Source organism: Myxocyprinus asiaticus, chromosome 32 (assembly GCF_019703515.2).
Source record: "Myxocyprinus asiaticus isolate MX2 ecotype Aquarium Trade chromosome 32, UBuf_Myxa_2, whole genome shotgun sequence".
NCBI classification, from domain to species: Eukaryota; Metazoa; Chordata; class Actinopteri; order Cypriniformes; family Catostomidae; genus Myxocyprinus; species Myxocyprinus asiaticus.
In genome coordinates, this window is record NC_059375.1 from 25,025,822 (window position 1) to 25,041,049 (window position 15,228).

The window sequence follows — 15,228 nt, forward strand, 5'->3', positions numbered from 1 at the left end:
TCAGCTCTGTAGGTCATTTTAATGAAAGTGAATGGTGACCAGACCTTTCAAGATCCAAAAATCACATAAAGGCAGCGTAAAAGTAATTAATTCAACTCAGTGGTTTAATATATGTTTTCTGAAATGATGCAATTACTTTGGGTGAGAAACAGATAAATATTTAAGTCCTTTTTTACCAGAAATATTCACTTTCACATAGTGAAAGTGGAGATTTATAGTAAAAAGGGTGAGTAAATTATGAAAGTATTAATTTTTTTGGTGACCTATTCCTTTAACACCATTTGTGCTACTGAGGTTTAAATGAAAGTCACTATTAAAACTTCTCTTTATACCCTCACAAGCTGTGAAACAAGAAGGGATCGCAAAACTAGTTTAATGGCATGCTTTTTAGGAAACTCGCTTATGTTGCTTAATGTAAATATATTGGGAATATTCAATATAATGCCCAGCCCTACTTGTGAAAATTGAAAATATGAATATATGACATATGGCATTAAAATGGGGAGAATAACAGTTTGTTATGAACTAAGGCTCTTGGTTGAAATTAAGCTGCTACAGCAGCTCTTAGTAATCCATTTATTAACCTAAGGTTTATCATGTCCTTTTTTACACAGACTACAGGTAAATCATGTTTTTAGACCGAGGCAGTAAATTATAATAATGCATCAGACAGTGTGCCTTTCTTAATGTAATTTGATCACTTTAGTGTATTTGCTCACAAATACAACAAGCACTAAAATGACAAAAAAGAAAGATGTAATTTTGTCAAATATGTGGATGTGATGAGTACTGGAACAGTGTAGACTCTCGCCACACGACCTCCCACCTTCATCTCAAAAGCAGTCCACAAGCAATCAGTCAGTGTCAAAACATGAAAGTGAAAGTTCCAAACTTGTGTACGCTGTGGACTGAAGCCGCGGTGCTTTAGCACTATTATTTCCACAGATTAACAGCAGGCCTAAGGTCTTTGACCTGTGTTAACAAACACGCTAGTGCTTTGGACTCATGAATAGCAATTCATACTAAGAGGTTTCTAAATGGATGTTCCATTTTGTTCATTCACAAATTAAATGGCAATAAAAGGATAACCATGGTTAAGCAGTGTTAGAATCACTTGGGTGTAGGGTTGAGATCCGAGAACCTTTAACAGGTCCTGATAATGCAAATTTCTACCGATGCAGACGGAACATCGTACTAAAACACTCTGACAGCGCAATTCAGCAGCAGCATGGTTCCTCTGAATCTACAGTGTAAAACACACAGTGCATCCAGTGTAGTTCGATTCCCGAACGAATGCCTTTTATGAGCCAGTTCTTTTTAATTTATGCACAACATACTGTTAAGGAACAGGAATTGTTAAAACGAATCTGAACTGGAATCATTAAGTTCCTTTCAATTCCCATCAAAACTGGGGGTTAGAAGGGGCCAAGACCCCCTTGTTCTTGTCATAATTTCCCTAGTTATCTCTAAACTCGGGCCATTAAGGGGCTTCAGAACCGCATGTTTGGTAGTGTTATTTAAATGTATTATACATCCATGATGATGGACTGAGATTTTAAAGTAATTATTAGAATGGAGTGACTATTTGCTCTAGGTGTAAATAACACCTGCCACACAGAGCGGCTATTTGGCGCTATAGCCGCTCCACACAGAGCGGCTGGTGGAAACACAGAAATTGAAGACAAACTGCACCCCTAGTGTCACTGCAGTGGAGTGAGGAATAACAATGGTGTGGATGTGGTTTTTCGTGCGGACGACCCAGGTTTGATTCTGCCTTTTGTCACACTTTTCCCAATCCTGTTTCCTGTCTCTTAATACACTCTTATTATTTCCTTTAATACTTATTCATAAAAATGAAAATAAAATGTTATTTCCTCGCAGTGATTTGGTCAAGGTGAAGGTCAGGAAGTTAAGAGAAATGTTTGATCTGTGTAAAATTAACCATGGTTTTATTATAATAATATTGTAGTAACCATGTTTTTTGGTGGAAGCCATAGTTTTAATGCAATTAGCCATGGTGTTAATATTGTAACCATGTTTAATTTTGTGGTTACTATGATTTTACTACAAAATACCATTGTGATACTATGGTAACTTTAACAAAACTGCATAAAATCATTCAGATACGGGTCAGGAGCTTCAGTTAATGTTCACATCAACCATCAGAATGAGGAAATATGTGCTCTCAGTGATTTGGAGTGTGGCATGATTGTTGGTGCCAGATGGGCTGGTTTGAGTATTTCTGTAACTGCTGATCTCCTGAGATTTGCACACACAACAGTCTCTGTGGACATAAATGCCTTGTTGATGAGAGAGGTCAACAGAGAATGGCCAGACTGATTCGAACTGACAAAGTCTACAGTAACTCAGATAACCGCTCTGTACAATTGTGGTGAGAAGAATATCATCTAACAATGCTATTCTGAGATGCGGCTTGGTGCCGTTTTGGCGGCACGAGGGGGACCTACACAATATTAGGCAGGTGGTTTTAATGTTGTGGCTGATCGGTGTATGTACACTGGCAGCCAGACGTTTGGAATAATGTACAGATTTTGCTGTTTTGGAAGGAAATTGGTACTTAAATTCACCAAAGTGGCATTCAACTGATCACAAAATATAGTCAGGACATTACTGATGTAAAAAACAGCACCGTCACTGTTTAAAAAAAAGGTAATTTTTGATCAAATCTAGACAGGCCCCATTTCCAGCAGCCATCACTCCAACACCTAATCCTTGAGTAATCATGTTAAATTGCTAATTTGGTACTAGAAAATCACTTGCCATTATATCAAACACAGTTGAAAGCTATTTGGTTTGTTAAATGAAGCTTAACATTGTCTTTGTCTTTGTTTTTGAGTTGCCACAGTATGCAATAAGGTGCATGTCTTAAAGTCAATATTAGGTCAAAAATGGCAAAAAAGAAACAGCTTTCTCTAGAAACTCATCAGTTAATCATTATTTTGAGGAACGAAGGCTATACAATGCTTGAAATTGCCAAAAAACTGAAAATGTCATACAAAGGTGTACACTACAGTCTTCAAAGACAAAGGACAACTGGCTCTAACAAGGACAGAAAGAGATGTGGAAGGCCAGATGTACAACTAAACAAGAGGATAAGTACACTAGTCTCTAGTTCCCCTTCTGTCACTCACTCGATGTTGTGTCGATGTAGTGACACTAGGGGTCACTGTTGAGAGCCCCGAACACCTCAGATCTTTGAGAAAAGGCCAATGAGAATTGGCGAGTGGAATTTGCATGCCACTCCCCCGGACACACTGGTATAAAAGGAGCTGGCTCGCAACCACTCATTCAGATTTTTTCTTCGGAGCCGAGCGGTTGTACTAACAGTGAGCTGAATACTACTGCTGTTCCATTCACCTCTTAAGAAGCGTATGCTGTTGGATATACGGCGCATTTCCAGCAGCTTTCTCTCCTTCTGCATGACGTGCAGATTTCACCCCTGGGCGCTTCGACAGCGCTAAAAGTGTGTATATTTCTGTTAAAGAGTATATTTTCTCTATTAGAGCACACACAGTGAAGCTGAACGTCTTTTTAAAGATGCATCTTTATAAAGATGCCTTTCCATCTTTGTGTGATTCCAGGATGTGGTCGCTATCTCTCCGCTTCCGACGGCCAAGGGCGCTACCTCACGTGTCTGGGCAGGGATCACACTGAGGCAGCGTTCGTGGATGGTTCATGTTCTCATTGCGAGAATATGACCATGGCAACGTTGCGGTCGCGGCTTTCCTTCTTCCGGGGGAAAGCCACTCTAGCCGCCGCCCCATGCCTCACCTTTTACCTCCGGGTATGAGGCCGGCCCGGCTGACGCTGGAGGTGATTTGGGGGCTTCAGTGGGTGTGGCTCCGCCGGGTAAATCCCCGTGGACCTCCCATTCCCCAGCATGCTCGTTTGCCCCCGGCGAGTTCCGAGAGGAGACCAGCTCTCCCCAGGGCCAGCTTAGTGTCCCTTTCGGAGCTCTGGAGCAGGATGAGCGTACTGGCGATGTCAGATGCTGAGGACTCAACTGGGCTGCCACCTTCGGGTCAGCCCGCCCAGTCTGAGGCTGACGGCGAGATGACCGCCATGCTTGCCCACGCCGGCGCGTGTATCGGGTTGGAATGGAACCTTCCACCCTCCCCTGAGCCCTCGTGGCTAGATGATTGGTTCCTGGGTTCGGGGCACTGCTCACAGCCACGACCCCCCCCCCAGTCCCTTTCTTCCCGGAAGTGCACGACGAGCTGACGAGGTCATGGAGGGCACCTTTTTCTGCCCGAAACCAACCTCCCAGCTCGTCCGCTCTCACTACCCTCGTTGGTGGGGCGGCCCACGGGTATACAGAAGTCCCTCAGGTGGATAAGGCGGTTGCGGTGCACCTGTGCCAGCAAAGCGCAGCCACCTGGCGGGATCGCCCGGCACACCCTTCCAAGGCCTGTAGGACGACGTCGTCTCTGACGGCCAAAGCCTACAGCGCTGCTGGTCAGGCCTCCTCTGCCCTGCATGCCATGGCCCTCCTGCAAGTACACCAGGCCAAGGCACTAAAGGAACTGCACGAGGGTAGTCCTGATCCTGATGTGATGCAGGAGCTGCGCTTGGTGACCGAGTTCCCCCTCTGGCGATGTCCACCCTCGTGGTCCAGGAATGTCACCTGTGGCCGAATCTGGTCGAGATGAGGGACGCGGACAAGGTTCGCTTTCTCAATGCCCCCATCTCCCAGATCGGCCTATTCGGTGACACCGTCGAGGACTTCGCCCAGCAGTTCTCGGTGGTGAGGGAGCAGATGGAGGCTATACAACACCCCGGCACGGCTCAAGATCCTGTATCCCGTCTGCTTGCCGAGGGCGTCCCCCTGCGGCGGCGAAAGCCCAGGTGGCTCCGCCTCAGCCCGAGCCCAGTTCTCGGCCCAAACGTAGAGCCCCCCCAGGAAGCTGACGCCCCCCGCCTCACGGGCCAGCACGAGGACATGGAAGGCTCCTAAGTGCCCATGAAATGGACAACCCAGGGAGCGAGATGTCTGCTGCAAACCCGGAGCTGGTATCCAGGCCACCCCATCCCCCGGTGGAGGGCCAGGAGGTAAATCCTTGGTTTCCTTTTCTTTTATGTTTGCCGCACACCGAACGGGCTGTGGTACCCACATTCTCAAAAGAGCAGTTTCCTCACTCCCTGGGTCACATAGCCAGTGTTTACGACCACCGTTATCATGGCAACCGGGCACTGAGCACCTGTGACTTAGACGCCGCGAATGCGGGCCCCCCGCCTTCCCGCGTCCGGTCGCACCACACTCACACCCACGGCCAGGTGGTTGTGACAGACTACGAGGACGGTCAAAAAGTCCCTCCTCCCCCGTCGCCTACCCCCCGATGCCGGGTACATAGAGCAAGGTAAGCGCTTTGAGGGTCCCCTCAGCGCAGCCATGAGTTCGAGACGAAGCGAGGCTCCACGACGTGGCATCCACTGCTCCCTTCCACCACGAGGCCCCACCCACAGGTACGTTAAACACGATCGTCCCCTTAGTGCCCCTTGCTCAGAGCTTGGACGGGTGGCTAGCGCTTTCCAACCCGTTGCGGTAGTTGGCCAGGACCATCCGACTCGGCTATGCGATTCAGTTCACCAGGCGCCTGCCCCATTCAGCGGCCGCCACCTTGCGTGCGGAGATTGCGGCCCTTCTGCGCAAGGGCGCGATAGAGCCTGTCCCTTTAGCTGAGATGAAGAAAGGGTTTTACAGCCCTTACTTCATCATACTGAAGAAAGGCGGTGGGTTGCGGCCAATCTTGGACATGCGAGTTCTGAACCGGACCTTGCACAGACTCCCGTTCAAAATGCTGACACCACAGCACATTTTGCCATGTGTCCAGCATCAAGATTGGTTCGCAGTGGTAGACCTGAAGGACGCATGCTTTCACGTCTCGGTTCTACCTCGACACAGACCCTTCCTACGGTTTGCTTTCAACAGCTGGGTGTATCAGTACAAGGTCCTCCCCTTCGGTCTGTCCCCTCTTCCTTCAGTGGAGGAATTCACAGCCGGAACCAGTATGTGTGCTAATATGCCCTTACTGAGGTAGGTGCTCCACAGGTGCCGGTTACTCTGGTAACCCCCTGTGATGTATTTTCTGCGGTATGGTCTCCCTGTCGGCAGACCTGCGTCTCCCTTCGACAGAGCCCTCTCTGTCCCGGTCACCGTGTTTGTAGAGCTCCAGCTGGCGCGGCCTGCTTCCATACTAGATACACCCCCCCCCCCCCCATGTGGGGAACTATACAGTACGACGTTTGTTGGGGCATTGGGGGAGGCTACGTGCAGACTGGTGCACCTGCTACTACGTACGCAGCAGCTTGCTTGCACCTGCACCCTAGTGTCACTACATCGACACAACGTCAAGTGAGTGACAGAAGGGGAACATCTTGGTTACTGTCGTAACCTCCGTTCCCTGATGGAGGGAATGAGACATTGTGTCCTTCCTGCCACAACGCTGTACTACCCGCTGAAATGGCCAGGACCCTGTCTCGGCTCCTCAGCACAAAACCTGAATGAGTGGTTGCGAGCCAGCTCCTTTTATACCCGTATGTCAGGGAGAGTGGCATGCAAATTCCACTCGCCAATTCTCATTGGCCTTTTCTCAAAGATCTGAGGTGTTCGGGGCTCTCAAGAGCGACCCCTAGTGTCACTACATCGACACAACGTCTCGTTCCCTCCATCAGGGAATGGAGGTTATGACAGTAACCGAGACATTTGAGAAATAGACGCTACACATTTCCTCAGCTGACAGCTTCATTGAATTCTACCCGTTCAACACCAGTTTTATGTACAACAGTAAAGAGAAGACTCAGGGGTGCAGGCGTTATGGGAAGAATTGTAAAGAAAAAGCCACTTTTGAAACGGTAAATCAAAAAGAAAAGGTTAGAGTGGGTAAAGAAACACAGACATTGGACAACAGATAATTGGAAAAGAGTGTTATGGATCTTAACCCCATTGAGCTTTTGTGGGATCAGCTAGACTGTAAAGTGCATGAGAAGTGCCCGACAAGACAAGTGCTACAGGAAGCGTGGTGAGAAATGTCACCTGAGCATCTGGACAATCTGACAGCTAGAATGCCAAGGATCTAGCTGACATTGCTGCACACAATCTCATTTTTTGATGAGAACTCTTTGAAGTAGTTTAAGAAGTTCTGAAAAATTGTTTCAAATTGTAATAGAAATTTTTCATGTTATTAATGTCCTTACTATGCATTATGATCAGTTGAATGCCACATTGGTGTATAATAGTACCAATTTCTTTCCATAAGATCAAAATCTGTACATTATTCCAAACTTTTGGCCACCAGTGTGTGTGTGTGTGTGTGTGTGTGTGTGTGTGTGTGTGTAATATATATATATATATATATATATATATATATATATATATATATATATATATATATATACTGTATAAATAATGGTGCATTACATGGATTATAGGTGTGTATGAGGTGTATAGAGGGCCTTTAGGTGAGTGTTTGTCCCGCATGTGTGTTGCTATTTATGCTGAGGTTGATTTATTCTGGCATTTAGAGCAGGGTATGCAAGAAGCCCATTCATCATTACTGTGTTTGTTTTAATGTGCCCCTCCTCTCAGGGGCATTTGGTCAGTGCTTTCCAGTCCCTGATCGCATCCTCCACCTGCTGTCCCTGCCCTTAACCTCTGATCTGTAATGCACGCTTCTCCGGCGGCCATGTTGTGCAGTGTTTTATCACAGATCGCTGCTGTTTTTCCCATGTGCGAGTTTATGAAGCAGGAAAAGTGAATGGGGAGGGGAATGTACACTCCTGTGGCCCATTAATGGCTGTAAAGGCTCTTGTGCCTGCCTGTGATTGGCATTTCTGAAGCATCATCAATAAGCTTTTATTGCATCCGCATACCATTATCTTCTTCCTGGCAAGAACTCAAATGAAATCGAAACTGAATTAAAAGAGGGTTTTTATGAACACTTCACAGTCTGCCGCTTGGGTTTAAATCACAGGGTTTTGGCCTTTTAGAGGAGAGAGTGAAAATGTTGTCCCCCACATTCTGAGAAGGCTGAAAAAATAATCAGCCTCTGCTGTTTGACGCCATTCAGATGTGAATGGGAAATTGATGCTGGCTAGCTTGCATGATTTAATACCCACTTCAGTGCAAGATAACTGTAGCATACAGGACTATCCTTTTGATTTCAAAATACAAATAATTGTGAATGTCAGGTGTAATTAATTTTTCTTTGACAAAGAATGCACAAAATGATAAATATAGCATGAGTCTGCTTGTGAAGAATCATTTGTGTGTGTGTGTGTGTGTGTGTGTGTGTGTGTTTTTAGAGTTTTAGAGTTTTTATTTTGAGTGAAAATGAAATTGCATAATTAAAATTAATTTCAGATTATTTTAAATTATTTTGTGTTTGAAAGAGCATCTTTGAATTTTATATTGAAATTGAATTTTGAAATTGAAATTCAATAAGCAAGGAAATCTGACCCTTAATACATTTAATATGTTAACATGGTCAGTGTCACAAATTTGCTTTTATTAGCCATTTGATTAGCCAACTAGAAACAGAATCTGATTTTTTTTTTTTTTTAATCCTTAAATCTTTAAATACATTTTAAAGAAAATGTGGTAACACTTTACATTATAGTGTTTCACAATTTAAAAAATTTAAAAATAATTAATTACAGTAAAAAAAGTATATTTACCAGCAGCTCCACAAAATAATTACACTTAAATTACATGTAGTTAGCATTAGAATTACTTAAAATACATAAAATGATAAAGTGTGACTGATGCTGGTTAACTATTTGTTCTCATGTCCTTTCCATTAAAGGTTGTGTACAAAAACAACGACGTAAGGCTCGAGCTGTCTCGACTGGCCAAGCTAGGTGACCCCAAGATGAAGGTGAGCGGTGTGGTGGCCTTCAAATGTGAGAATGTGGCTACTCTGGATCCTGTCACCTTCGAGACGCCAGAGTCATTCATAACTCTTGACAAGTGGTCAGCCAAAAAAGCTGGTTCCATCTCCTTTGATTTCCGCACCACTGAGCCCAACGGTCTGCTCCTCTTCAGCCATGGAAAACCCAAACCGCAGATGCAAAAAGACCCCAAGAGCCCCAAGACCTTGAAGGTGGATTTCTTCGCCATAGAGATGCTGGATGGCCATCTGTACCTTTTGCTCGACATGGGCTCGGGAACCACCAAAACCCATGCTGTCAACAAAAAGGTCAACGATGGGGAATGGTACCATGTGGACTTCCAGAGAGACGGAAGATCAGGTAGAATATTCTATAAGTGTGGTTACTGTGGCTACATTCAGAATAACAGAATACTGTTATCAGTCCTGTTATAGCGCACTAAATGCAGTTACGTACACATCATTCGGTTATAAACGTGTATGACAACCCCATTCATCATTTACTCACTCTCATGCCATCCCAGATGTGTATGACTTTCTTTCTTCTGCAGAACACAAATAACGATTTTTAGAATAACATCTCAGCTCTGTAGGTCCTCACAATGTAAGTGAATGGTGGCCAGAACTTTAATTGGACTCATTTATTACATTTAGACTTTCTGGTATTATGGACGTCGCCATCTTTGATATATACTATCGAGCTTCTCCTGACTGAGCTGTTGCATGAACAGGACAATTTGAAAGTCACACCAGTTAGAAAATACGATTGTCAATCCCAAACACTGACTGTATGAATGTAGCCTGCCCAGCTGTTTCTTTGCTCTATTGATGTATTTTTGATATGCTCAATCTATGGTTAGATTTTGGCTGGTTAGATTCAAGGTCTATGGAAATATTGACATAGCAGAGACAGCAGTGTTCTCTCACGCTTGCGTGAACACAGTCATAACCATGCCTTCTGGAGTGCGCGGTCAGGCAGACATTTCAATATGATCAGGACCCGCAATCCTTCCTATCTTACTCCTCTTTTCTCGCTCTGTCATCTCTGGCAGAGTTGCCATGGAAACCACATTTGGTTTCCCAAAGGAGAGAGCAAGTTAGTGCACAGCTCTGCCAAGTAAAGACATTTCATTCCTAAGTCTCCCACTATTCCCCTTCTCCTCGCACATCAATGCTGTTTGCTTGAAGTCCAAAGAGTGGCCTTTGGTACCAGTTCATTTTCTTGTTTCTGTGAAACACTGGAAAAAGTGCAAAAAATGTTCAATTGACCTGAAGTTGTTGCCTCTCATCTTCTCTCCCCAGATATAGAAACTCTGCTCACCTACATTAGTTCTGACATGCACTGTGAGATAGAGTTACGTGGAGAAAATTAAATGGCTTACGGAGCAATTATGAAATCAGATTTCTAAAGCAACAGTGTTTTTTTGTTTTTGTTTTTTTGCTTCATGGCAATGCAATATTGGGATTGAATACGGTTTAGTTAAAAAGCCCTTTTTTCCATGGTTTTAAAATATGTTTTTTATAAAACTGTAGATTCCATCCAAATAGTGCTCGGTTTGATCTAATTCTCCAGGCCTTATCAACACACCAATGCAATAAAGCCACTGTGAGTTCAGGCACATTTTGAAATTTGAAAGAGAGATTAAACCTTTTCTGTTATTGGTGTTTCATGAGAATCTGTAACACCACTGACAGATGGGAGCTTGCCTCTCAGGCCTGCAGAATTAGCTGTGTCACTCACCCGCCTGCATGAATTGGCTGCCTACACAAAGACAGTTTAATCATATATGGACACACTTCCTGGTGCAGAGAGCTGGTGGGCACGCTGGTGTTGTTGCTTGTATGTATGCGAACATACATGTTTATATATATATATATATATATCTGTATGTACATATGCACACGTGTGTGTCAGAGTAGGGTTTTTTTTCAAGGCGGCAAGGCAGGCAGTGCCTCAAAAATTAGTATGAGAAAATAATTGACAGTATTAAAAATAAACTGAGAAATACTGGGAAATATGAGATATAGAAAATATATCTATAATTTTTTCTTTATAAAAAAGTGTATAAAGAACTAATTTTTCTAAAGTACCACTGTGATTGGCTGATTAACATGTCAGTGGTATAATGCCCATCATGTTGAATGAATAGGTAACTATTTTAGAGCTATGGAACTACTTAGAATTGGTGAAAATAGATGGACTAATTACAAAGTAAATAACTTTCCCATTCGGCATCCCCACTTTTGGTCAAATCTGAATCAAAATTAACTTAAAATTACTGATGAAACAATGATTTTTAGTGAGCTGTTTCTTCATCAACTACATAGCTCAGTTAAATTAAAGCTGCAACTCAGCGCATGTGACCTACATTACATTTACAGCATTTACCGAAGATTTGTTTACTTATAGTCTGAAAAAACAGTTAGTTTAACATAAGAACTACAAAAAATATGCTTTTTACTGTATTAAAATAGCTAGTATATTTGAAGCAGTGTTAAAAAATGTGTAACATTTTACAATTATGTTGTATTTGTTAACATAATGCAATAGTTAACATGAACTGACAATAAACAACTATTTTACTTTTTACTGCATTAATCTTGGTTAATATATATTTCTTTATATATATATATATATATATATATATATATATATATATATATATATATATATATATATATATATATATATATATTTACATTAAAAGTTGAATATATTACCATTAGTTAATGATATATAAACTTACATGAATAATGAAACATTTTATTTTACATTAACCAAGATAAAAAAATAAAACTTTTTTTTTTAAATTGTTCTTTGTGAGTTCATAATAACTAATGCTTTAAGTGTGGAATAACTGAGGACTGGCTGTTGAATTACGGTATTGAAAAATATTGCGAGGTGGTAATGTGGCCACAACGCGAAGCGGAGTGACTGTTACACCTCGGGTGTGCATTATTTTGTGTGTGTTTGTGTGTGTGTGTGTGTGTGTGTTTGTGAGAGAGAGAGAGAGAGAGAGAGGGAGAGAGAGAGAGAGAGAGAGAGCATGCTCGGTTGGTGTAATTACCTTCATCTGCTGCGGCTCTCTTCAGCTGTGATTGACTGTAACATCGCTTCAAATCGCAAAGCTGTCAGTTTAACTGCACTTCTCAGTGGCAGGGTGGTTGTGTCCCCATTGTTGTATGTAGCTTTCCATTGCTAAACTGCTTTATTAAGTCTCGGTGATATGCTGACATTAAGGCTACATCCATATTAATCCAGATACATTTGAAAACTGCGTTTTCGTAACACTCTCCGAAAGTGTTTTCCAAAAGTTGGCACAACAACGGCGCTACAACATGGGCAGCCATCTTTATTGTTTTTGGTTGAATGGTTCACTGCATCACATGACAACAAATATGTCATCATCTTCATATGTCTCCTTTTCCCCTGTCCACACTACAATGCCAGGGAGAGCGTTTTCAATAAGCTAAATTTTTGCTGTCAAAAATGCAGTCTCAGTGTGGATGGAAGGTCAAAACGTAGAGAAAAAGATGCATTTTCAAACGAAAACATATTAGTGTGGACGTGGCCTAAGGCTCTGTGTGTTGCCCATGAGTGTCTATGTATCTGTGTATGAATGTGTGTGGGGGTGAGAGCGAAATAAAGAATGTGCTTTCTCCAGATATTAAAATACATTTAGGACATTATATAAATTGCTTGTCATTCTTATCTCGATTACGAAGCCAATGTCTTTGTTTTAGTTGGTTATTTTGCTGCGGTATCCTCTATAGCTCTTTGAAATAACTGATAATTAAGTGATATGGAACCGCAATGCGGTCAAGTCCTGGAACTACTTCATAGCCACCCGTTTACAGAAAAATAATTGCACACATTAGAAAGTCTGTCAACCAGAATCAAGATTCAACAGCCCCATGGTATAACTAATGTTAACAACCTTATTGTAAAGTGTTACCAAATTTTTTTTTAAACGCATAAACTTGTGACTTGGTTTTAATAAATAGCATGGTAGTATCAATATTCAAAAATATTATAGTAATGGTTGCTTGTCGATAAATGTGAAATAAATGGAGTTCCATATGCCTTTAACACAGAAGCACATCAATTGGAGCTGTAACATGGGATTCAAAGAATCCAAACATAAAGAGGAGACTTTGCTGCCTCATTTTAGTACTCCACGACACACTACTTATGTGCATACTTCTGTGTGCAAATAAAGTAAAGTATCTTGCCCAGCATTAGCAGTGCTATGTAATCACTGAGCACAGTAAATAGAAGTCGGGATGATAGAGAATGCTCATTACTGATGACCCGGGGGAGATGTTTGGCTTCTGTTTAGGGGTACAGTTGCCAAGTCCGCAATACAGGAAAAGATAATGTGTGTGTGTGCGCGAGCGTGAGAGAGGAGGAGAAATAGTGTCACTATGCCTCATCAAATCCACACAGACTTATTGCAGGCTTAGAGGAAAATGAAATTCTTATTTACTAACACTGTTACCATGTTACAAGTGGCATCTCTATGGTGATAGATCAAGTGGAATGGAACGAAGGACTAGTTTTTCTCTGTATTTGTTGAAACCGTTGGCAGGTAATGAGTTACACGGAGTATAATTTTACTTTACTGTGTCACAACATCTGGCCATTTAATATTTCACTTGTATCTTTGGATGTGCCTGTGAATAATGAGTCAAATACATGAGGCCATAATCGGTCTATGGAATCACATTTAATCTCTGGGAGAATCTTTCTGCCTCTTGCAGTGTGTGATGCAGAATTGAGCTCTAGCCCAGAGCTCTACATCACAGAACAATACTGCGGCCATTCATTCAATTCCCACAATAGCCATTAATTATGAAAATAAATCACAGATCTATGAACAAATACAGTTTTTACTGAACCTTGGCACAAATATAAATGCACACACAGACACACTAACAGTCCAACTGTTTTCTCCTGTGATCAATTCACAGCCGATCTTTAATGAAAATCCATAAATTCTTTGGGCAAAAAAAAAAGAAAAAAAAAAAGGTGTTTAGATTTCACAGTGCATGTAAAAGCACTTACTCTATCCAGCTTTATAGTTTAGAATAGCATTCACAGATTCACTTAAAGGGATAGTTCACCCAAAAATTATTTATTCAGATAAGTCATGTTGTTCCAGACCTGTATGACTTAGGCAGAATGACTAATGAGCCATTGTGGTATGGAAAAAGATGCATTGAAAATGAATGGTGACTGAGACAAATATTCTACCTAACATCTCCTTTTGTGTTCCATGGAAGAAAAAAAATTATAATATGGATTTGGAACAAAATGAGGGTGTGGATATGATGACAGAATTGTCATTTTTAAGTGAACTATCCCTTTAACATATTGCTTGCCAAACTTACGAAAATGGGGGTCACCTCGTGCTGTCCCCCTAATTTGCTTTTGTAAAACAGGCTGCTTTTTGTCGCTCCAGAAGAAAGACTCTGGCAGGTAAAAGGGCAGCATCTTTAATTCTAAGCTGCTTTTATTGAGTTTGGACTTTGTGTTGGACACTAATAAACAGGATTCAGCAGTGGCCAGCATTTTGTGTTAATCCCTGACTGTTCTTTCCTATCTTGCCAGTAAAGGATTTTCTTTTGTAACTGCCTTTTAGGCGTAAATTATGGCAGTGCATAATGGTGGAAAAGGAGAAGAAAAATTCTGAATTACGGGCTGCGTTTAAATGCCTGTTTGATGGAGTCTCCAAGAAAACAATGAGGGTAATTATAGAACTCATGAAAGTGTTTTAACATTATTAGAGTGAATGAAAGACTCTACTTACCTGAGAGCATCAGATATTTGTCATCATCTTTATATTAAGCTCTGTTCTTGTGCAAGTTGTAGGCTATTTTAGACGTAAACCATAAAACAGAGGGCGAAATTAAACATGCTTTCAAAGGCATACAAATCTTTTGCAAGATCTTTTTATAACTGAATCAGTCACAACCAATAAATTAGAAATGAATAGGACTGAAGGATTCATTTATTATTTGCCCTTTTGATAGTGATGACTATCCTATGAATCTGGCAGTAAAATTGTCTACTGTTGCTATGGAGACTGCTTGTTGAATCTTTGTCTTTGTATTATGGTTTGCACTGTATATTGAGACAGCTAAACGGAAGAAGAAATTTGCTATGTGCAAATAAGAATTTTAATATCTTAGTAATGTTTTTGCGACTGTGTGACCTTTCAACAATATGTGAAAAATATTTACATCATATAAGATCCCATTAAAATCCTATTTTTATGTACAGAGAACTAAGATATAAACATTATATAGATCCACTCAGATT

At 41.8% G+C, this 15,228-nt stretch overlaps 1 protein-coding gene across 15 annotated transcripts in view; it reads left to right on the forward strand.

Moving 5' to 3' along the window:
* LOC127423416 (neurexin-1a) overlaps positions 1-15,228 on the forward strand; it is a 261,207-nt gene that overhangs the window by 108,740 nt on the left and 137,239 nt on the right. For all 15 annotated transcript variants that reach the window (XM_051667679.1, XM_051667680.1, XM_051667688.1 and 12 more), the window contains one exon: positions 8,823-9,267. In XM_051667679.1, coding sequence (XP_051523639.1) covers positions 8,823-9,267 — 445 coding nt within the window. The remainder of the gene's footprint in view (positions 1-8,822; positions 9,268-15,228) is intronic.